Here is a 25,741-nt window from a genome sequence, read left to right as displayed (position 1 = left end):
TTTGTTGGCAAAAAAAAAGCATTAAATTTAGATTTAAAATAAATATCTAGTACGTTTTTCTCAAATTTTGAGTTGTGTCACTTTCCTTGCAAGAGTGCGAGAGATAAAGATATAATTAGAGAGAACATAAGCAGCTGGTGCACAAAAAAGTTGGAGATACCTAAGGGGAGGGGAGGGGGGGTCGGTAGACGGTGCCTGTTCATAGTACAGGTGACTTTTTCTAATATTTAATTTTAACGTTATTATTGATTAACAGACCTTTTCTCAAAATGTCCGGGGCACGACCTTAAATATTGGGACTAATGGTCATATGGTACTTCTTTCAATTCGATGCTACATTTTTTAATTTTTATAAAATAATAGGAATTTTTTCTTTTTGAAAGAAAAGAGGGCAGTTGTCCCCCATACTAGTCGATTATAAATATCTGTAAACAGAGAGAGAATCTAGTTGGACGTTTTTATTTTATTACAAAGAGTCAGCTGAATCTAAATTTGTGCGGCGTTTTAGTTTGTGTAAACTAAACGTAGTGCAAAAAAATCGTGGCATAACGTGAATCAATTAAATGTATCAATCTGCAATGATGTAGTTTAAGAGAACGAAGGGGAAGGGATGCTGCCCCCCCCCCCCCCCGAAATATTTGAATTTTTATGGTAAAAATAATGCAAATTGTTACGTAAAATCGTTCAAAACCACCTTTACTTATGCTGTTGCTTTTTGTGGTCCCAAACCCCAAGTTGAGGCTAGTAGTTTTCCTTCTAATCAATATGTTCTTCCTGTTTTTCCTTTTTTTAAAAAAATAAGATTTAAAAAGTAGCAGTTATCACATCGGGTCACTTTTACTATTATAGAGTGACAAGGTAGAAAATACAACACATGTGTGTGAGCTGTTTGCACCCCAAAAAGATATCTATTCAGAAAGGCTTAGAATCCGATGCGAATAAAAGACTTCAGACACTCCCAAGAGAGATAAATGAATACGGAAACAGGTTCGCTGTCGTATCAGTGCATTCCATTAGCCCTACTTTCTTTGCCACAAACACAATTGTGGAATGTGAAGTTTTATAATAGCAAGATTCACTAACAGCTGGTGAATTTGAATAGAAAATCTTAAGTCAAAAAAATGTCCAAAAATAAATAAATAAATAAAATAATAATAAATTTAATCAATATTAAAAAATATTATTAAATAATACAGTAAAATCTCATTGCAGCGAATTCCTATGCAAAGAAATTTCCATTTCAACGAAATAAATATTCAATCCCATTTTTATTTCTAGTATACATTCAACACAAGAGGACTGATTTTAGAAGAAATTGATCAGAGAATATTCTTACTTTTCATTCTGAAGTTGAAAAAGTAAAATATAGTTCTGCTATAGGAAAAAAATATTTAAAATCAGTGAAACATAGTAAAAGACTCTAGGTTTCACGAACAGACATTATGTTTATGAGACCTAAGGAATAGTATTTCTTCCTCGTCAAAAGTATCATCACTTCACCAGTAAAAACTCGACCTGTCTCTTCACCTCAAAACATCTTTAATATAAAGTAAATTTCAAGTAAAGTTTATTTTAATATTTTCAGTTAAAGGTAAATGAGGTAATCCTGTATTGCGTTTTTTTTTTCTTTTTTTTTTCAATGTGCTTCAAATCAATATGTGCTGAAAAATTATTTTTCTTTTTTTTCCTTTTAACACATTTAGTTCTCTTCCGGTAATACTTTCCATAAAATTAAAAAAAAAAAAATCTGTTCGGAGTATCCGAAGATTCGGACATGCAAGGTTCTACTGCATATAGTAAACAATCTAGAATGTAAAATAAAAAATAACAACGTCAAAAAGCACGATTGCAGACTACTGCAGACACGTGTTTCAGCGTTACAAGAAACGCCTTTGTCAACGCAAAAGAAATGAGCTTGTGGAGGAAAAGACATCCGAAAGCTACTTTTTTTTTTTTTGCATTGAAAAAGGCGTTTTCTTGAAACGCCGAAGCACGTGTCTGGAGTAATCTGTAATTTGTGCTTTTTTGACGTTGTGTCACTTCTTATTTTACTTTTTGACACAAAGGTATTCATTTTACTAATCTTGGATGTATTCAAAACGAAGCAATATTCCTACAATTCACGATATATTTTCAATAAATATGAACAAGAAAATTAAATGATGCTTTGATTATACACATAAATTGGATCGATATTAGGAGAAGAATACTTCTTATACGCTCTTTTCGTTATTCCCCTCCCCCTTTTATTCTCCTCCCTTTTAACAAATGTTGCAACCGAATCCAAGCAATTTAGTTTTTATCATGATCAAATTTTCACCGTCACTTGGGACGATGCAAGGGGGGGGGTATTTGGCCAAATACCCCCCCCCCCCCTATCTCCGCCGAAAGAATACGTACTCCCACGACCCGACAACGATACTTGAGTCGCTAGTCACCATCTTTATTTGTGGGTCCTCCCCTCCCCTGCTTGATGGTTGGGTGGTTTTGATGAAGTTTAGCCATGAAGATGAAAAATTAAGAAACAAGAACAAATTTTAATAGTTTGAAAGAAGAAAGGATAAAAATACAAAAATGTATGCTTTTCCCTCTTACTTATATATACACGTATAATATATGTGCATTAGTTTAAACATATACTAACACAACCCAGATCTTTTTCGAGTACTAATTCTAATCACAGAAACTAGATTCTAATGCTCGTTCAAGCATGAATTCCCACGTTGATTCTTCTACAATAGTTCAGGTTTTCTTTTGAAAGGGGATTAATTCTTTGCTCTTGCTTTTCATGGGTACAATGTCTGACTGATAAGGTGTATACTGGCTGTGCATGCGCACTTCACAGTAGCTACATTGTTGTATCTACAACGAGAAGGCCTTCATTCTTTGTTGAACATTCGATGCATTTCGAACATTTTCTTCTTAGCGAATACTTATATGCTTCATAATGTCAGACGCAGATTATTCGAGCAACGACAGCTCTGATTATAGTATTTATTCTAATGACCAAGAATCTTCTGATGAAGAAAACAACGCAGATGACAATTTAGCCAAATACCCCCCCCCCCCCTATCTCCGCCGAAAGAATACGTACTCCCACGACCCGACAACGATACTTGAGTCGCTAGTCACCATCTTTATTTGTGGGCCCTCCCCTCCCCTGCTTGGTGGTTGGGTGGACCGGGTACCAGTAAGGAGGAAAAATTTGCCGGTCCTCAGGGTTTTTTGCTCGTCCTCGATTTAAAATCTATATAAATAAAACAGTCAATATATATATACGTATGTGTGTGTGTGTATGGCGCCCTTTATAAATCCACAGTTTACGTCGGATCTCTAACAATTTGGCAGGGAGGTACTTGAGCACCCAAAAAAGAACGTAAGGAGGTTTTCGAACGCGAAAAAAAAGAAAAACCAAACCGTTTGAATTCTAATAATAAGATCCAAAAATGGCGTTTTTCTATAATATGAGGGCAAAAAAAAAAAAAAAATGCTCACAAAAATTAGAATAAAATATCCATGGAAACCACTGATTTTTCTGCATCATTTGTTCCAATGTCCCAAGGTGATTAGAACGTGAGTTACAACTGTTTTTAACTAATTTCAATCTTAAGATGTAGGTAAGCCTTCAATTTGAAATTCGTTGCTGCTTACGGTCATTGTTGAACAATGATTTTATAAAAATTAGTAGCGTGACGAAAATCATTGAGAAGAGAGATCTGTTGCCCTTTTTTTTTCTCGAATATGAACAAAAAAATTCTACCTTTTGTTTTGAGGCTTTTTCAATAATTGGGGGATTTAAAAATTTTCTATTTTGGTAACTTTTTCTCGCTTCGTCAGGAAATTTTGAAGATTTTTAATATTATTTAGCCTGATCGTTTGACATAACTTTTATTTTCAAGGTAGACCGATTGAAGCCCAGGTGACGCAGCTATGAAATAAACAAATTAAAAATTCTTTATTCAAAAACAAATAAAGAAATAAATGTAAAAATCTAATAATATCCTATGTAACGGTTTTTGCATGAATTTGGTGATTAATTTTCAAAATTGTTTTTCTCAAATGCTCACTTACTTATGGATAGTTGTTACAACAATTAGCTATCTACAACCTTTGCTATAAAATGTTTTGCAACAAATCTCTAATATGTAGTAACAAAAAAAAAAAAAAAAAAAAAACTCGACTGCCCACTAACTTTTTCCACAACAATCCGCAAGTCAAAAATTTCCCTTTTTTTTGAGAAAATAAAATAAAATAAAAAGAAAAGGAGAAAAAAAGGGGAGGGGGGATTCTCCTGTCAGATTAGATTTTTAGCAGATTTTTCAGGTTCTGCGAGTGATTTTCTTTTTTTTTCATATAAAAAAATAATAATAAATAAGGCAAGAAAAAAAAACTGACCGGTCTGGGAGTTCTTTTAAAAAGATGTTGCCGGCCCGCTGGTCAAAAAAGGTTGAAAGAAAAATCAATTTAGTGCTTAGGTATTATAGCAGTCGCTGGCGTAATCAGAATTACCATCTGGGAACTGGGCCGTAGCCTACGGCTCCTGCTTTTGAAATGCCCCCAAGTGACTAAGATTTTGATTTAGCCAATGGCTAAATCCAGTGGCGCACATGACAACCCCGCGGGGGGGGGGGGGCGCAAGAAGTATGAGGGCGTACGTTCAGAAAAATAAGCACTATGTTGAAATTTAAATCTTGCGGGGGGGGGGGGGGGGAGAGCATCAAAGTCTATCTACGCCCCTCTCCCCATATTTTAGTCGGATCCTGCATTTGATTTTGATTTCAGCTACAGTTGAGGTAAACCTAACCTGACAGCGTCGTGATGTTATCATTAGGATCTGCTCAGCCTTCAAAATGCTGCCAGGTTAGGTTTGCCCCATCTACAGTTACATTTTGTAAGCAAACTCTTCTTCAATTGTAAGTTTGTAGACGTCGGTTCCGAATGACAATATAACATATACGAAGCATTCAAGTTTATCGTTTAAAAAAAATACAATCGCTATTGAATTTTTTGCCGACTTGAAATTATTAATATAGAACAGGATAAATTATAAATGTTTCAGTCTGAATTTCATTGCTAGAAAACTTTGGTTTTAAGTTGGTTGGAACCAAGGAAACAGTAGCACACCCAAGTAAATGGGTGTGACTCAAGCCATACGTGATGAAAGTTAATGCCCCAGCTTTTGGCTACTATATTAAAATTTATGCAGCAAAACTACAAAGCGTTAGTTTGTAAAAAAATAACATTGCTTATCATAGTATAATCATGTAGCAAATACTAAGCTTCGCAGTTTTAATAAGCAATCTAATTATCCATAGAATATAAAGAACTTCATGTTAAAGTTTGTGGTAAGGGAAAGCATCAATTTTTGTTTTTTTTTTGTTTTTTTTAAATCTTTTCAATTTTTAAATTAAATTGATTTAATTGCGCAGTTTTAAAAGTTGAACAGCAAATTTCAATAACTAAACTAGTTTGATTAGCATTTACAAAATATATAACGTCTGTCTGAATATAAGTAAATATTTCGGAATTTCGTAGTAAAATGCTTAGAGGTCCTTTTGAAGCTAGGAGAATTTCAAAATGGTTTCCAGAACAAACCTAAGAAAAGAGAAAGCCAAAATGAATACATTCCAGCTGTCATCGTCAACCTACCCCTTGCACCTCAGGGACAACGTTCCCTCCTACTCTTAAGAAACCATCGCGCGCTGGATCCCCATAATGGCTAGTTTGATCAAGCAGAAGCTCCTTTGTAAAACGAAAGGAGTAGCAACCCAGGAGGTCCCGGAACCAAATGCATTGCTGGGAAGTGAACATTTCTCTTCAAAATGTTTACGCATAAAAGGACCTTTTTTGGCGAAGAAGTTCTCACAGTAAAGAGGTTAATTCAAAAACAGGCCTGTCAGAACATCTTTTATGAAAACGTGTAAAGCAAATTTGCAGGAGTTGGTAAAAGAATTTCACAGGTGATGAAATTGTCAAAATGGAATGAACTATGTTAGAATGCCTATTTAGCCAACTTAGTACTTAAGATTCTTAAATATTAGATAAAATGGCATTGGATGGGGGGGGGGTTGGTTTTTCATACCTCATTGCTTTGGTTTGTGGTCACTGTGGTATCAGTCCTCCACTTTAGTAAAAAATTCGGAACTCTTTTTAAAGATGTAGGGTATGCACTGGTGTTTCACAATGCATCAGTGCATTGCCTAGCCCTATTGACATTCTGTATACTTTTGTTTTAATAATATTCTATCAGTATCAAAGTGCCGCATTAGCTGCATCCACTAGCCCCATAGTTGGGCCAGATTGATACAATATTCATTTTTAAATAAAATCTCATTTTCTGTTCAATGGTCACCTATTTAAGTTCTTCTTATTATTATTATAATCTTGGATAGTTGTGCCATGATTAAGAAAAAACTTGAAAATTAGAAATAGTTTTTACAACTAAGAATAATTAAATTTTTTCTGTACAAATCTGCTTCACAGCACCATATCATTAAAACAATTGTATCTGTTAGGAATTTTTCAACTGTGCAATGAATAACACATAAGCCACTTTTTTCGTCTAGTTGAAGAGATAACAAATGAATTGTGTCCTTTTTTATATTGTGTATATTGACTAATAATGAACAGTGTCTGACAAATCAATCTTCCCCATTTCAAAAGGCAGACAAGAACAAAGAAAAATCCAAAAGAAATACTTTTATTTGAACAAAAATTTGGTGACCATTTCACATTTCTTTGTTTAAAAATATTATGTTGGTTTGTGAAGATCTTAGTGCAGGATTCATCTTATGCTGCTATTAGATAATACCAGGGGAACTACATGTTTAAAGTGCTGAAGATTTTAGAGATTGCTCGATGGATGCTCTCATACGCTGCTACATTTTCCAGCTTTGCTATGGTCCAAATTAGGTGAAATTATTTTTTTTTTCAGTGTGGAAAAGGGATAGGCTCTAAAGTTGATACCCAAAGGCAGAATCCAGCTGGGCATGTGCCGGGTGCGCCGGTCGACCATTGTCTTCTTTCTTATGGCAGATTTTTTTTTGTTGCAATTTTTTTAAGTTGAAAAATGAAGAATTTTTTGCTTGCAAAAGAAAATTTTCGGAAATGGAAAAAAGTTATTTAGACCTCCAGTAACTCTCATTTCCTTCTCACACTTTGTAAGATCTTTGCCACTTCTTATCTTAAAGACCATCATTGTTGAGAAAAATGGAAAGAGATTTACTTCCTCTCACCACTCACATTTCAACATGGTGTCCAAAAAAGTGCTCCTTCCTCAGAATGCACCATTTTAATTGCTTCCTGCCTATGTCCAAAGATTCCCAAAAAAAATTTTATTTGAACTTTTTGCGGTGTTTTCAGATTTCCAGAGTCTGTACAAAATACTGTTTCACTTTAGCTCTTGTCACAAACAACAAGGGCTATTTCCAAAAGTATTAGCTGTCATAAATTATATTTAATGAAACTGTTATCATATTTGTATTCAGGTGGTTATTTTATTTTTATATAAGATTCAACAGGAACAGTGTCAGAAGCATTTTTTATGCCACGCAGTGTAGTTAATTTGTTCATAATGAAACATTTTAGTGTAAAAAATCCATATTTTTGAGTAGTAAACAAATGGTAGACCGAAATATTGAATAAGAGCAAATCTTTTTTTTTTTTTTTTGACTAATGATATTCATCTTCATTGTAAACATCAGTCAACTTGATGTAGAAAAATGATTTTTTGTAGAAAATTGGTAAAATTTAGGCCTTATCTGTATATGTGTGGGGTGAGCCTCACATATATCCCTTCTGTCTTCATTCATCTAACTAATAAATCGATCAAAAATAGTCATCCAAACAAATAAAATATCAGGCTGGAAACTTAAAATTTCAGTATACAAAACCATAGCACTCAGATGGTGTTAGATTTAAAAAAAAAAAAAACAAAAAAAAAAACAGGGTTTTTTGCTACATCTTTGTCAATAGTTAAAACAAATAACAGAAGAGAAGGAAGTAGGAAGGAAACGGGGAGGAAGTGTGAGGTCTGCGAACCTTATCCATTAATTTTACTATGCCAAAGGTAGCATAGAAGTGCATTTCTGGCTGTTTAAATAAATGTGTTATTCATTATCCGCGGCGGAAAACTGGATCAGAGGCGTAGCTGGACCCGAATTTCGGGGGGGGGGGTTACTTCTTTTAAATATATATATATATATATATATATATATATATATATATATATATATATATATATGTAAATTTTTTATTATTAAAAAAATAAGAGGGAGGTGAATCTTACATACTTTGGAATGAGGTGCCCCCAATTCCGATACTTGTGTCAAACAAAACAAAAGCAAAGAATTTTTTGTGAAATTTTCTAGCAACAGTCTTGTCAAAACCAGTGTTTTCAAATCAGGGGGAAATCAAATATCTGATGAGCGTGTTCCGTTCATTTCAGTGTGACTGCTTAATTTAGAGGCTAACACGCATCTACAAAAGCTGGCATCCCTGAAAGCTAATAGATACTTCCATTTCCGCCTGTAAACTGGATGTTTGACTTTCAGTCTCATCGGTGATCAAACTATAAAGACTATTTTTACTAACTTGGTTTGCACTATAAGTATGAAATAAAATAAAAAAAAGACTTCTTGAATTATAATCCGCAAAAAATGAAATTGCTTTTCATATCGTTATATTTATATGTTGCTTTTTATGTATTTACATTTATGCTAATTCTAAAGCAGTTAATAAAATTTGAATAAAAAAAGTTAGGGAAGAAATATAGGCGGTAGAAAGTTATTCGCTCAAATGCATACCATCTGTTCTCCTCTCAAGTCTTTATTTTTAATTTTATTAGCTGCTTTAGAATTTACATAAATATCTATTTAGGAGAGCAACAGCAATTTTCGAGTATTATAAACAGAAGTCTTTTTTATTTTCTACTTTTTAATGGAAACCAAGCTAATAGAAATAATCTAGATTCCTTTCGTTTTTAAACATTTTATTTATGTAATGCTATGCAGTTTTTCTTTTGAATTGAAATAAAATTACCTTCAGAATGGTCTGATGGGACTGATGCTGCTTTGCAGACTGTACTTCGTTTTCTTCAGACGACGTTAACTTTCTCTTTTTAGAGCAATCCTATTCGTCATTTTAAATTTTTTTCTTTGGGTTTAAAAAAGCTTGTTATTAGTTTTGCTCACTTCATTATGCAACAACTTTCACTTAGAGTGTACTATTTTAAACAGACTGTACTTTTCCAAAAGAATTCGCAGTAAATACTGGCTGAAAAATCAATGTGATTGCAATGGATACTCTGGTTAGCAAAGGTCGTTTTCACTATGACCTATGACACACACGAGACCAGACCAACAAAAACCTCTATCGTCTCAAATTCCGGTTATGCTATCATTTTCGGATTCAAAACCCAATGATCTTTAAAGCAGCAAACAAAAACATTTTCTTCAACTCAGAAACAGAGGAATTGTCTTCAAGAGCTGAGGAGGCAGTGGAAAAAAAGGGAGAAATGCATTCCACAAATAGGTTTTCCAGGAAGATTAACCAAAGGACAGTCGTTTCGCGCACTTTCTTGAAGAGGAGTAAAGGAGTGAAGTTCATAGGTTTGACATGCAAAATGAACATTTCAAGTTCATGGTTAAAGGTCACTGAAGTTAAAAGCCATTTTGCTCTGTTATCTGGATTAGTACTGTTCTTTGGTTGCTCTTTCTTAAAATTGTGATTCCTTAGAAAACCGAAATGATTGGAGTGAAAAGAAAGTATAAGTTTTTTTTCAAGTGATGAAAAAAGGAAAATCGTAGAATACTGGCCACGTTAGATTTGCAGCAATTGCTAACCTCAAGAGAATAAATAATGAATCCAAAAAAAAAAAATCAGGGACCAAAAAGCAATGAATGACTTTTTCTTGAAAAAGATATGCTTAAAGTTTCTTTTACTGTCAAAATGATTCCTTAAACTTGCAATAAAGCACTTAATAATGTAATAATAGAATAAATACCTAACAAAACTAATAAAGAGTAATTTTAATCAGTGGCGTATATATGTTTTTATTTTGGAGGGAGCCCATATAACCAAGATTAGCTCCCCCCCTCTTTTTGTGTTTTCAATTTTTTTGAGGGGGGAGCAACAGTGTCCTGATCTTCCTATCCTTTTCGAGGTGGGACAAAGAACTGTCACCCAATGGTGCAACCAAAAAATTGTCTTAAGAGGGCATTCTTTAAAAATCTCGCTTCCCCCCCTCCATCAGAACTTCTGATGTTGGGGGGGTCTGGGGGTTCACCCCCCGGAATTTCTTGGAATTGTTGTCCAAAGAACGCAGTTTTAGATGGTCTCTGGTGATGCTACAGGGGGAAAGAATCGGGAGTGCCTTCTGCGGAAATTTTTCGAAATTGAAGTTCTAAAAACGCAATTTCAGACTAACTTCGATGATGTTACTGGCAGGACGGTTCTGGGGCTCTCCCCGAAAAACTATTTTGAAATTTAAGTCCTAAAAAACGAAGTTTAAAGCGATATTCAGTGATACTAGAATAATTTAAACGCCCTCGACATTAAATTTTTTGATATTGCAGTTTTTTTTTCAATTTCAGATTTCATAAGGAAGCAGTCAGACCCTCGTTCGAAATGTTTTCGAAATTGAAGTCTTAAAAGCTCGACCGTGGACCATATTTGGTAACGTTAGGGGTTCGGCCATTTTTCAAAATTGAAGCTCCAAAAAAGCTATCTTAAACAATTTTGATGCTTTCAGAAAGCAATGCATTTGGTAATTTTCTCTTGGAAATTTTTCGACATTAAAGCTCTGAAAACGAGGTTTCAAAAGCTCTTTGCTGGTTTTAGGGGGGAGGGGGCTTGTGAAGACTTTCTCATTGAGGGTCATTCCTCAGAGAACGGCCATTTTGTCCCTCACGTGATGCCTCGTATGTCATTAATAATGATACTTTAAAATATTGATGAACGATTTTTTTTCTGCTTAACAAATTACAAACTTATCTGTGATTTCTTAAGCAAAAAATATCGTCGTTGCCCTAGAAAATTATTTCTTTTTAATGAAATATATGAACCGTCACGTGCGGGACAAAGGGTTGACATTGTCGTGGAATGGCCCTTGAGGACTTTCTTATTTTTAGACCGACAAGGGAAAACGAAAAAAAAAAAGAGGGGGGGGGGGAGGGTAAAAGAAATAGGAGGTGTTGGATATAATTACTTGATCAATAGTCAGCAACCTCATGATTTTTTTTTTTATTTTAAGGTTCTTTTTAAAAGCATTTCAGTTTTTTTTCTCAACATTTGGCAATCTTTGGATAGGAAAAATTTTGAGATTCTTCCCCAGAAAAGGTTAACACGCAATTTCAGGTTATCTTTGGAGACGTTTAGAGTAAGGAGTCGTTTTATGGATCTTCCTCTGAATTTTTTCAAAATTGAAACCTTAAAAGCACAATTGCAGACTATTTTTGGTAGTAACCTTAGTGAAAGGGTGTTGATTCAGGAACCCCCCTCCCGAAATGTTTTGAAGTTGATGTCCAAAAAGCGCCTAAATTAATGCGTTTTTAGGACATCAATTTCGATTTTTACTCCAACCGAACAACTAAAACTAATTGAAAATTTCTTGCAGGGGACGAAAGTGAAAAGGAGAAACATTTTGAAGAACCTTCTTTTTAGACTGACTAGAAGAAAAAAAGGGGGAGGGGTGAAAGAAAGAGAGGGGAACTTAATTTGCTAAGCAACAATCTGAATCTGTTTAATATTTTTAATTTTAAGATTTCTTTTTGAAAGAATTGAGATTTTTTTCCCCAACTTTGTTTTTTTTTTTTTTTTTTTTTGTTAAAACAACTTCGCTCTCCCAAGACACGAAAGTTTCTTGAGTAAGTTTTACGGATCTCCTGACCCCTTCTGAACCCCATTGCCTGGTGCCTTCTAACGCAGTGTTCCCAAAGTTTAACGATTTCCGCAACCTTTGAAGAATTATAATTTTATCACGGCTTCCTCTTAAAGTTTTAAATAGATATTATTGTTACCATGGACACTTTGCGGCACCCCTCACCTCTTCTTGTGCGGCACCCAGTTCGAAAATCTCTGATCTAACGTATTGTGATTATTATTATCGCTATCATATTTATTCTTTTTTTTTTTGTAGCTAAAATTTTGGAAATTGTTTGTGAGCAACTAAAACCAAAAATAACTACATTCCCCCCCCCCCAGATTTTGGAGGGGGCCAGAGCCCCCTCAGCCCCTGCCTTTTATACGCCCTTAATTTTAATCAAGAGCCCATATTGTCTTTAGTATCGATTTCAAATTTTCACCATCATAAGAGGCGTATTTTTAAAGTAAGTTCCGTTTTGACATAAAAAAAGAACGAGTACAGATAGAGCAAAGAAATTTATTGCACAAAAATCTACCATCCTTTCGCTATTTTTTGACATTGCTCCCGTGATTTTCCAAACATTTGTCATAGCATGGTACAGGTTTTTGTATACCTATTCATAGAAAATTGCCGCCTGTGTAGTCAGCCATGGGATAACATGTTCTCTGAGCTCATTATTGCTGTTGTGCCACAGACCACCTTGGAAAGACTTTAGATGCCGAAACAAATGAAAGATGCTGCGAGCGAGTTGAGGCAGACCAGAGGATGTTCAAAAACGCCCCAGCCAAAGCCCTGTAAGAGTCCTCATGGTTGACTAAACGGGCGGTAACTTTGTACGAATAGGTATACAAAAACCTGTACCACGCTATGACAAATGCTTGGAAAATCACGGGAGCAATGTCGAAAAATAGCGTAAGGGTGGTAGATTTTTGTGCACTAAATTACTTAGCTCTATCTGTACTCGTTCCTTTTTTATATAAAAACGGAACTTACATTAAAAACACGCCTCGTATTTCAAATTTCTATAAAAAGTTTCCTAAAGCCCCCGTATCTCAAAACCTCTTTATCTCGATTTTTTTTTCTTTAATGTGAAATTCAAAATATACAGATTCGACTGTATGCAATATTCTCACTGCACGGCTCATAAAATTAAACATATTTAACAATTTGCAGAATCTATGACAAAGAAAGGCTGCATATGCGTGGATTTAACAAATCAATCTCATTTCTAAAGCGAAGTGTCAAATTTCACTCAATTATCAAAAAATTGTCGCAGTAGAGGGAGGAGTCTTTATGCTTGAGGGTCACACATAGAGCAGATTTTCAATGGCATTGGGGGGGGGGGGGAGCAAAGTAAATTTTTGACCTTTGTTACTCAAAAAAAAGTTGTTTTGATTTTTTTTCTTTTTTTTTTCTTTCTCTTCTCTTTTCTTTTTCTCTCTTTTTTTTGGAGGGGACTAACGTTTCGGGGGGGACGCTTCTGAACTGGATAATGCTTTTGGTGCATCCCTTCTTGAATGAGCCAGTACCCAGCAGCAAAATTTTCTTCAGCCGTCTGCGATGCAAATTAAAAATCCGAAAAATGTCTGGAAGATAAGCTGACATCAGTTTCATTTAAAAATCTAAATTGGTTTTAAGAAATGTTCTAAAATGAGATCCTGAACTTAAAAACTACAAGTACACACTACTGTGGATTATATCCCAAAATATACAATACAAATTTTCGTCAGCTGATATTCAGGATTTTTTTTTCTTTTAAAAGTTTACGTTCTTTTTCTCCCCTAAACTAAGAGTTGCCTGCAAACTTTCTCAAGAAACTGGAATTCATGTTGCAGCATTACACTGTTTTCTACTACCCAAAGTCAATGGTGAATAAAAGTATTAAGCTGACCAAGGGAATGTGCCACATGTGTAAAATCCTTTTAGTATCCCTTTTTTTGAGTATTAAGAATTGTTTTATTTTTCCTTCTTGCTCTATTCTTACCAATTTTCTATGAAAAAGTTTAATTATGTTATTCACTTAAAAATCATAATATTTTTGCAAAATAATCTTGGCTGATTGCCACCTATGTTGTTGTTGGGTTTCTGACGAGAGCCACTCCCGCTACTCCTTAACCACTGCCTCCACAACACAAGCAAGATACTCGGGGCTCCACATTATTGCAACTGACAACATATCACTGCCATCACAGAGCTGATGCTACCTCTGCCAAGTATGGCCACCACAACTCACATAGCACCCCCTCCAACTATGAATGATTGATTAGCCAGTCCTGAATACCTTTATTCATGTATAGCTGTGTGAAGCACCGTGGGGGGGGGGGGGGAGAGAAGAGACACTTGTGGGCCTGAGCCTGAAAGGGACCCAATATTTTAAAAACTAGGTGTGAAATATAGGGGTAAACAATATGGGGTGGCGGAAAAGTCATTCGTGGCAGGCCCCAAATTTTCTGTGCAGGCCCCTGGCTATGTGTAATGAATTTATAGTGCTTGCAGGGTGTCAGCAATTAAAACTAAATTCATTTAAATCAATTTGTTTAAATCAGTGATTTTAATAATGATTTAGATCAAGTGATTAAACAAAAATCACTGATTTAAATAACTATTTAACTTAAACCTTAGAAATCCTCTTAAAAATTTCACTGGTCTGCCTTTTTCATAGTCAATACAATCTTTCTTCTTTGTATCAATACAATGAATGTTCTAGGGATAATTTTGTCCCTGGGACAATCCTCACCTGACCATTTTCATCTATTCAAAATCTCTCTCCTTGCTCAGCTTGAAAATTTATGTTTTTATAGTCAGTTACCATTGGACACTTTTAAATAAGTCACTGCTTTATCATTTATAGCTGCTATATTCAGAACTTGTTTTTTAATGAAAAGAAATGAGAAAATTTTTAGGCACTATGCTAAAAGTCTTACTATAGTGTGTGCATAGTTGTACAAAGTGGGAAAAGGTAACTTATAATTAATTTTGCCTCAGCCATGAATTCTTGTAAGAATTAAAACCATCCTTGGTCTTATAAACTGAGATGAGCACATTAGGCCTTGGCCCTCATGGGCTGTTGCACTGCTAAATTTAAGTTTGCTGCCTGATTTTTAAAAATATACAATTTCTTTACATAAAGAATAGTAAAACTTACTCGTTAAAAATCAATATAGTGTGTTTAAAAAAATGACTTAAATCAAAAAATTATTTTAAACTTAATTCTACATTTAACTTTCATTTGTGTTTTATCTCATATTACACTACCCAAATTGTTTATTTATCCCTGTTTTTCTGTATTTATAGTGTGTTACTATGCCATCTATATTAAATTTGATGTGAATCATATGCATTTTTATTAAATTCTTTTATATCACTTTGGGAAAGTTTTTTGGTGAAGTAATTCTTGAAGCATAATTATTTTGTAAGTTTTATCATTATCAATTTCAAGTTTGATTATGTTTAAATAAATATAATTATATACAAATTGATTACATTAATATAAATTCATTAACAACAGAAATTTCTAAAATCTTTTTAAAAGAATTTAAAAAATCTGATTCAAATCCAATCCAATTTGTTTTTATTTTTTCAAACAAATTGTGATATTTTAACACCCTCGTGGCTTGAATGCTTTTATTAAAATTCACGTTCATTATTTGATGATCTTTGTATGATAAATTTTCAGTATTTGATTCCTAACTTTTTTTTTTTTAATTGGAGTAGAAATTGGCAAATTAAGAAATCTGAAAAAAATGAAACTGTAACATCTGCTTCTGAAAGGGGTGAAAAAATAGGTATGGAAATGAATGAAATCCCTAGGTAAATGTATATTTTTGCTCTGTTCCCATAGACTACTATCTTACTATCAACATGTATTTATCAAGTCTAATGTTTTGATAGCTATAAATAATAAAGATGGTACAGATTTTAAAGATGTAAAGCTTAACAATTGCTCATAACTCTTTATATACATTGATCATGGCCTCATGTGATAAATGGCATCCAATATCAAAATTAATCAAAGCAAATACTAGAGTTTAAGTATTCCTACAGGATACCTTCTACTTCCCAAATTGCAGTGGGTGGCTAAATTATTAGGGACACTACTCAAATTCTCGTATTTCTAAGTTTACACTCATTTTTTAAAGAAATAAACCCCAAACCACATTTTTTTTTACTCTGCATAGCATCTGGTATCATTATTATTGTTTTTTACTTCCTTTTACAAAAAAGGAAGTATTGTCTTGGCAAAAAAATTTTCACTCAAAAATCAGCCTTAATTTTTATTTTGCTCACCCCCAAATGAATGTTGAGTTTATTTTTCAACCCGACCACACGTGGATATATGCCTAGGAACGTACAGACACCCGAAATATCCATTTTGAAGATCCTCGAGTTAATTACAATGAGTTTTCTCGTGACATCTGTATGTACGTCTTTTGGTCGCCAAGTTTTGTTACCCACTTGGCAAAAAATTTGGTGATTTACTTTTTTTTTTAAAAATCTGGTTTCAATTTGGCCACTGTTGGTGATATTTATAGAGTAAACTATTGAATCACATTAAAACTGCCAATAATGAGAAAATGACATTAAATTGAAGTAAAAGCAAGTCATGTGATGCACACATCAGCTCGCTAGAAGTGGCAACAATAACAGAGTTTACAAATATTTGAGGTTATTCCAGTTTTAGTCTCTAGTGAGAAAAAACTGCTGTGTTGTCATGAGATTATATTAAGTATTCTAGAAGTATTTCTTCAAAAGTTTGTGTTTGCTATATTTAATACGTAAGTAACACTCATTAATATTGCAATGTTGCTACATTTTGTGATTAAATTTTAATATTTGATTTATTGTTTGATATTGTCAAAACTGTTTTTTTAAGAATGCGCAATACTTCAGGCACGTTACCTAGAAAATGTAGGGAAATAAAAGCATTACTACTCCCTTCCTTACATTTCTGGAACAGGTTTTTTACAGAACAGAACACAAATTTAATAGATGTTTCTAAGTCGGTAGTTGCTTGCATCAAAAGCTCAAAATTGACCAAAACAAGTATGAAAGCAGATCGCATAGACAAATGTGACAGAAAATGCATCACTGCTCCTTGTACCAACCGTAAAATCAGGAATATGTGCTTTTTTGGTTATTTAACATCCTCAAAAAAACATTCTTGATGGAATAGTTCCCCCAGTTGGCGTCGCAAGCCACCTGAGGGGCACTGGTAAAAGAAACTTTTTTCGACCAAAATGCTAAAAGTGAAGTCATTGGAGAAGCATGCCTGTAAAACATTAAACTAATCAAAATAACATTATTTGTTAATATCACTACTTACAAACAGTACTTACATGATTCCATTCCTCAACAATCATTTTTTTTTTTTTTTTTTGTAGTTTTGCCCACTGTATAAGCTTTTTCTCATCCTCGATACGACATGTTTTTTTTTTACTCTTCAACCAATCACCTCCGGACAGTCTAAAGGGAAACTTCAATGCCCTGATCATTCCTAAGTAAGACGGACTACACTCCTTTTGCGATTTTTGAGGGAAATATTACTATCTGTGGCCAGTATGAGCATTGATGATGTATTTTCTGTCACACTTTTTAAGTGATCCACTTCCAGTGGCATGTTTTGGACTATTCTAATTTTGATATATCCAACTATTGACCTAAAAACACCTGTTATACTTGCAATAACTCTCTGGGTATGTGTGGAGGGAAGTAGGAATGCTTGTATTTCCCTACACTTTCTAGGAGACATGTTTGAAGCCTTGTCCATTCATAAGAAAACAGTTTTGACAATATCAAAATAATAACAATCAAATATTTAAATTTAATCGCAAAATCTAGCAACATTGCTTTATTAATGAGTGTTACTTACGTATTAACTATAGCAAACACTAAAACTTTCGAAGAAATAATTCTAGAATACTTACTGTAACCTCAGGACAACACAGCAGTTTTTTCTCATTGTAGACTAAAACTGGAATAATCTCAAATATTTGCAAAATGACAGAGACTGGTAGCGTTGCCACTTCTAAAACACAATAATAATGATACTGGCAGCAATATAGAGTAAAAAATTGTGGTTTATCTTTTATTTCTTCAAGAAGTGAGCCTAAACTTGCAAATAAGAGAATAAGAAAAGTGTGTCCCTAATAATTTGGCTGCCCACTGTAGTTTCCTACATTAATGCCAAGCATTTTGTCTCAAATTAGTTGATATATTTGAATACTTTTGTGCTAAATATTGAAGTTGGTGATTTTATTTATATGAGGAAGTGAGAAACAAAGGAATGTAAGTGGAGATTTTCAAATTTTGAGTAAAATGTGTTTAAAGTTGCGGTCCTAAATAGGCTTTCATTGAAAAGTGTTTCTAAATCATGCTGTAAAGCAGCACCTAGAAGTGTTACTAGTACCATCTCTTGCCCTAAGACAGAGGAGATGTTCACCTACCATTTTAACTGGTTCTCTAAATTTTTAATTTTGGCACTTACATCCTTTTGCTTCTTACTGCTTAATATGTTTTAAGAGATTTCAGGGGGCTACTCTATGAATCAACAGCATTTTCTTACCAAGCATTCCCTCTTTAAATCAGCACCAAAATTAGTTTCCAAAGTACATGCTTCACACACTCTGCCAGGCCCCATTTTATAAATACTCTTCACTGGTGGTTGTGTCCTTAAAAATGGGGACATGGCTTAAGAACTGTGGATATTTGAAACCATAAGGTTCATTCGAATGTAACTCGTTCAGTGCATCTAACTTCACATTAGATGTTAAAAGGTGTCACCTAACTGCGTGTATGGAGGCACCATCTATTGGTAGAGAGACTGAGGCATGGGCAATGTTTGATGTTGCATAGCAACAGTGTGGTTTCACACCGAAAAGAAGGTGGTCGCACAAGTTGTCATCCACATAATTCGGTACTAGGGCTGGGCGATATCAGAATTTTAATATGGGGATATATCGCTCTCCAAATATCAATATTTTCGATACATTGATATATTTAGGTTGTTAAATTCAACATTTTATGGGGGAGGGGGGGGGGGGGTTGCAAAGCATTTACATGCAATACCTGTTATCTAAGTATCTGCAACAGAGAAAAGCCATCGACCATCTTGGTGAATAAATATTTCAGAAATTTATTTTAGTAATAATAGCTACAGCCAGGATGCTCATGAGTGTGCAGGGGGGGGGATCATTAGGCAGATAATACCATTGAAACTTCTGTAGATATTACTTTAGAAGAATTTAAATCTTTTTATAAGTGGGTCGCAATTCTGGTGGGGGAGGGGGGGCTTGGTAAAATTGAGGGGTGCCATCACAGTTGGGGGGAATGGGCACCCCTAGTTACATCACATCTGCATATTAAGATCTTCAACAGAAAAACGCCATCAGACTAATAGATAATTAAATATTTCATTGATTTATTCAAATGATAATAGTGAAATCAGACGTGCTAATGGGGGTGGGGAGGGGGGGTTGTGATGCTAAGTATACCATTAAAATTATCAGAGAAGTTTTTTATAGGAGTTTAAGTCTCTTCAAAAAAAGGTCGCATTTTGGGAGAAGTGCGATAAAATTGAGGGAACGGAAAACCTATTTCCATTCAATCGCTCTTACATTGTATGTGTGTATTAGGGCGTCCCAGAATAATTGAAAGTTGATTTCTCAAGTCCCTCTTGTATTTTTCCTTTTATGTCAAAACAATTGTAAAGAAAGGTTTCATATAATTTGAACAACGGCAACCATCTGGAAGTGCGAACCAACACTTGCAATGCTGGGCCAAAAAAAAAAACAACTTTTTTTAGAATCTCGAAATTTCTGTTGACGAAACATTGCTTCCTTACACCCCACATGCATTACATAAAATATAAACAATAGAGTCGATAACAAGCGTTAAACAGGAATTTTTGCTCTCTTGCAATATTTAAGTCTCCCACATGGAACTCAAAGTGTAGATTTTTTAAATCTTAAGTTATTGTTTTTTCATTTTAAATATATTATTTTTTATTATTCACTTGCAAATGCACTTTGCTTCATATTTTATTTAAATTGATATGTAATTTTAAAAAATCAATTTTTTGAAGAAAATTACAAAATTTAGGCGAAGTGTGTATACTTGGCCTCAAATATCTAAATGTTTTTTAATCTGAATAAATAATTTTGTGACAGAAATTTCAATTTTCTAAAAAAAAAGTTTATTTTATTTTATTTTTTTAATTTGGCCTAGCATACAAGTGCTGATTTACACTTTCGGATGCAAGTCAGTACTGGATGCCATTGTTCAAATTATGAAATGTTTTTGCACAATTGTTTTGAAATAAAAGGAAAAATATAAGAGGGTGTGGAGGACTTATTATTTTTGCATATTCAGTTGAATTTGCATGTAATTTTACATTTTACTGAAAAGTTTAACCACCAAGTGAGTGGCAACAGCAAAAACATTTATTTATAAGCTAGTCGCTTATTTGCTAGATGCTGTCTCCTACTTGCATTCCTGCTGGTTGCAGGATGTACGACTTCTATGTTTTTAAATTGTAAATAAAAGAGTTTGATTTTATACTCAAGTATTTTTCATATGTTCGCGGCCAATCGACCTCGTGACAAGGGTATGCGACTTGAAAAATCAACTTACGTTTTTTGTAAGGCACCCTAATGTGTATTTATTTCCTTATTTTTTGAAAAGTAGAGAAGTAGCGACTACATTTCAAAAGTAGTTTGTAGTTGCTACATTTTACAAAAAGTAGTTGTAGTTAACTACATTTGTAACAAAGTAGTTGTAGTTAACTACATTTGTAACAAAGTAGTTGTAGTTGTAGTTCGCTACAAAAAAAATGTAGTTTTTCCAACCACTGGTTCATTATGAATGAATATGTATTTTTAAGTCATTATTTCAATTAGTTCTTAATTAAATCTAGTTCTTGGATATATCAGACAGATTGAAATCTGAATATTGTTACCACGGTTAATATATACATATATATATACGTCGATGTATTACGGTATATCATCTAGCCCTATTTGGTACTGATTTGATTTTGGAAGAGAAAGAGGGAAAGCTTTGTAAGTCAATGTTATTGGTTGATAGCATAGCACCCTGAAATATCTTAATACTGTTCAAACAAAATTGTAAAATCATCAGTATCAATGATCAGTTAGCTCAGGGCTGCGAAGTTGTAGAGAAAATGACCGGCTCCAACTCTGACTCCAAGAATTTTAGAGACTATGACTCCTCAACCCAAAATCAGTCCGACTCTGCAAGCACTGGAAGACTTAGAGAGAAAAGGATCAGCTCTGACTCTGTGGAATTTTATATCTTCAACTCCTGACTCCGAGTCCTCTATCCCAAAATCAGCCCAACTCTGACTCAGCAGCCCTGCGTTCACTACACTACACTCCTGGGTTCGTCATTCCTACCCCTATATGTGGGTTAAACAGTTGGATGAGGAGTGAAAACAGCTGCTTTGGGGATCCAGACCAAGAGCCCAGAAACCTCTGATCCAGCACTCTCAGTGGTATTGGTTTAGGACAACAACTTGGAGCACTTCTTGACCATTGCAGATTTAATGTGCACCATTAACATGTATGTAGGATCTTTGACCAGCAGGCATCGAACCTGTGACTCTCCAGTCAAGAGTCCAATGCCTTACTGATCAGGCCTTCACATCCTCAATTATCAGTCTTCAAATGTAGCAACTAATTTGAGACAGAGGGAGCACCGTTTTATAGCTATATTCTCATTGCCAGAGTTTTTAACTAATCTCAAATTTCTATGTAAACTAGATCTTCATTAGCAACATTTACCAATCAAACTTAATGAGTTACTAAGCATGTAAGGTTTTTTTGGCATTGCCATTTATCTCTCATTTGTATTTTGTCTTGGCTGAAGCATTTACTCCCTGCCACAAACCGTTTTAGTCCTTATAAATTGCTAAAATTCCCCTCTTTTCACATAAATTTAAAAAACAAATCTTATGAACATTTAAGAAAACAATTAAGAAAAAAGCAGAATTTTACAACTATTCCTGCATCAGATGAGAGCTAATTGGGAATCTGTTTCAATATATGTGTACATATTGAAAAAGTTTGATGCTTTCAAGAATAATATTCTGAAAAATAGGTATGCCCTTTGTCTACCTTCAGATGATTCTATGGTGCCCATTTCAATGGTCTTTGTTCAATTCATACTTTTGTTAAATCCAAATTTAAGTTAAGTATAAATTCAAACAAAAGTGAATGAGGGTTTTGTCTAGTTTTCCCCAATTATCTTTTTAAAATTTGATTATAATTTTAATTCTTTAGACTCGTTCTAACATGTTTTATTTTATTGTATGAATTTTTCTGTTATTTTCCCATTTTCTAATCCCATGTGTTATATTCATTTAGCCTAATACAGCGGTTCTCAAACTTTTTAGGCCACGGAACCCTAAGTGCTTTGCTTTTACTTTATGGAACCCCATCATTGTTTATGACTCAAAAATAAAATTTTAAAGGTCTGGGAATCAAATGATAATGGGAAAAAAATCATTAGAATGCTTTCTTGTATATAGATGAAACTTAATCACATGAATAAGTTTCGTATTTTGATAGATAATCAAGTTTAAGGTGTGCTGAACGTTGAACTTATTTTGACCATTTTTGAAAATTATCTGTCTATCTGTTGGCTTTTGCAATATCTGACCAATTTATTGTATGGGCAATCTAATCAAAATGCAATACATGGAGTTGAATGAAATGTGCACCCCCATGTGGTAATCATTAGCTTTGGCACCAATCTCTTCAGAGGGTGGCCCATCAAAATGATTTCCGCTATTATTCTGACTGCTGTATTTGAAACAATAATACAAGGATTCGCATAAAAATTGGAGCTCATATGCATCACAATGGGAGAGGAGCTGATAAAGTTTTGCCATCATTCATTTCCAAGGGGTTTCAGAACAAAAAAAGCTTTTTTCTCAAAAAAATGTAACAATTAAAAAAAAACTGAAGTATGAGGAAACCTCAACTGAAACATTTGTAGATTAGTTTTGAGTTGACTTAAAAATGGATTGATTGCTTAAAGAAGGGAGGTGCATCAAGTGCTTTTTTGGTTTATGTAACTGATTTTCTCTTGCATGATTCAGTCCCTGTGCATTATCAGAACTAGAACTGTGGCCAAGACACTAAATCTATGCAACTTGGTTGCGATAATACATACATTTAAAATTCCTCCAAGAATAAAAATTGCACCAACCTGGTTAATATAAAAGATAAAGTTTAAGTGTTGCCATAACATCTTCTTAGAGATGATTTTTTACAGAACTTCACTTTAAAAGAGGAAAATATTCAGAGTTACTTCCTCTTAGGCAGAGAATACAGAAACTCGGCTTTACTGTGTTATTTTGTCTCTCACAACAAAAAAGAGGTATCTTTCTCCTTGAATGAAAATACAGACTTGGTTCAGTTCACCAAAAATATAGACAACAGACAGGCAGCATGATTATACCAACCAACGTCATGCAAAACATTGAAAACTGCTAAAGATATTATCTTTCACTCCAGCTGAAAAATCGTCAGTTAATTTGTAAGCTCATACAATTTTCAATGGATAGCCAGCGCATTTCATACAAAAAAAGTAGTGATTTGTGATGATTACTCATATCTTCATAAATCTTGCTCAATAGTGTTGACTGGAGGGCAACGAGAATTGAAAAAAATAACTACTTCTAAAGTTTCATCAAGAACTTTCTTTAAATCAGTTGGTGTTTTTTTTTAAACTAAATTGCTGGCATTATGATGATACAATGACGCCTACTACTTCAATTTACAGCAGCATTTTTTATCCCTGAAAGTTTCTCTTTTTTATGAAATTACTGTCAAAAATAATAAATTTATGCAATTCGTCGCGGACCCTTTTCATCCTTCGGCGGAACCCACTTTGGGAATCGCTGGCCTAACCTAAACCAGCCATCAGGTTGCAAGGATTTTTCTTTCCCCGTGCATAACTTTCTGTTAAGTGCCACCCTACAGACAAGTCCATTCTCATTTAAAGTATTAAAAAAACCTTTTGAAAAAAGTTTTATCTAACTTCTTTTGTTTTGCTGCTTTTTAGTTTATTACATGAGGGAAAAGTCTAATTATTGGCCACTTAAGCGACGCCATGACTGTATGATTGAATTAAAAATAAACAAAACAATTATGTTTTGTGATACAGTGAAACCTGTGTAAGTTGACCACTTGCGGTGCAATACTTTGGTGGTCAACTTAGACAGGTGGTCAACTTATAAAGGGGGTAATGATGATGATGATTATTATTATTTTTTTTTTTTTTGTAAGTCTTGCACCATGCATTCATTTTTTGCCTAATTGACTCTTACTCTTTCTGTTCAACTCACTTTCATTGTTAAGCATTACTTTGAATCAATAATATAAAATGTTATTCGAATATTTTTAGAGATTATTTTCCCAGAATGATGTATAGTATGTTATGAAAATTTAAAATTTCAGTAAATTGATCAAAAAAAAAAAGAAAAACAAGTTTGGAGAATAAAAGGGTTCTTAGTAGTTTTCCCATGCGGTTAAACTCAAAAGGAGGTTTAGTTATGCTGCTGTTTCATTAGTTGGTAAAATGCTGGTCTGGCATCAAAAATATTCTTGGAAAGCTATAAAAAAATAATAAAAATAATTTGTTGAATAAAATTTTTAAAAATAAACCAAATGGTCAACTTACAAAGGGTTTTTTACAATACTCCAAACCAAACTTGGGGTTCATTAGTGGTCAAGATAGACAGGTGGTCAAGATAGAGAGGTGGTCAAGTTACAGAGGTTTTCTTTCATTATATAAGATAGGAGTAATTCCGTTCCTGACAAAAGCGGTCAACATAGACGGGTGGTCAACTTTACAGGTCTTACTGTAGTATATTAATTAATTTATGTATCATATTGTTTTTAAACACTTTTTGTAAATATATTCTGAATAAAGTAAACACAAAAATACTAATGTCAAATACACAGTAATCATTTATTGGTCTTGCCATCATGCAGTTGTTGAATACATTAAAAAATATAAAGTAGAATAAATGCGAACAAAATAACTAGAACGCTATTTTAGTTTTTCGGCATATTCTTGTGTGTGTAGGTACCTTCAAATGTACGGCCAGCCAAAATATGAATTTCGACCATAATCACAAATTTTCTCACGATGTCTGTATGTACATATGTATGTTTCTTGCATAACTCAAGATTAGTATGACGTTGAAGGCTGAAATTTCGTTTTTCGCATGTTGTTTAAACATATTTATATGCAAAAACTTGTAGGTAACCAAAAACATGAGTTTTGTGCCCAAATCCATTTTGATAATTTTGTTCCGACAAATGAATAAATGTGCATGCGTATGAATGTAATTACAAATATTGGCCTTGATATCATGCTATTATTGGACAGGATAAAAAATACAAAGTAAAATAAACATGAACAAAATACCTGGAATGCTATTCTAGTTTTTCAGCATATCCTTGTCTTCGAATGTATGGCTAGGCAAAAGATGCCTTTTGACCATTATCATGAGTTTTCTCATGATGTCTGTATGTACATATGTTTGTTGTGTTTCTCTCATAACTCAAGAACGATGTGCCGTAGAAGGCTGAAATTTCATATTTAGGGTCTTTATGGGATCTAGTTGGGCAATACCATTAAGTTGCTTTCTGGTGTCTCAGAAGGGGTTTTGACACTCTTTTTGGAAAACCAACATTAATGTCAATGCAGACTTAGCACCTCAGAGACCCCTGTACCTACTAATGTAATTGGTGTACAGTGAAACCTGTGTAAGTTGACCACCTGCGGTGCAGTAATTTGGTGGTCAACTTAGACAGGTGGTCAACTTATAAAGGGGGTAATGTTTTTTTT

At 34.0% G+C, this 25,741-nt stretch overlaps 1 protein-coding gene across 1 annotated transcript in view; it reads left to right on the top strand.

The window, feature by feature from the left end:
• Nucleotides 1-25,741, top strand: part of LOC129218916 (uncharacterized) — a 179,146-nt gene that overhangs the window by 117,941 nt on the left and 35,464 nt on the right. Inside the window, exon 6 of the mRNA XM_054853236.1 lies at nucleotides 15,578-15,648. Within this exon, the coding sequence (XP_054709211.1) occupies nucleotides 15,578-15,648 (71 nt within the window). The remainder of the gene's footprint in view (nucleotides 1-15,577; nucleotides 15,649-25,741) is intronic.

Source organism: Uloborus diversus, chromosome 3 (assembly GCF_026930045.1).
Source record: "Uloborus diversus isolate 005 chromosome 3, Udiv.v.3.1, whole genome shotgun sequence".
Classification (NCBI taxonomy): Eukaryota; Metazoa; Arthropoda; class Arachnida; order Araneae; family Uloboridae; genus Uloborus; species Uloborus diversus.
The sequence above is the reverse complement of the archived record's forward strand: the minus strand, read 5'-3'. Positions and strand labels throughout refer to the sequence as shown.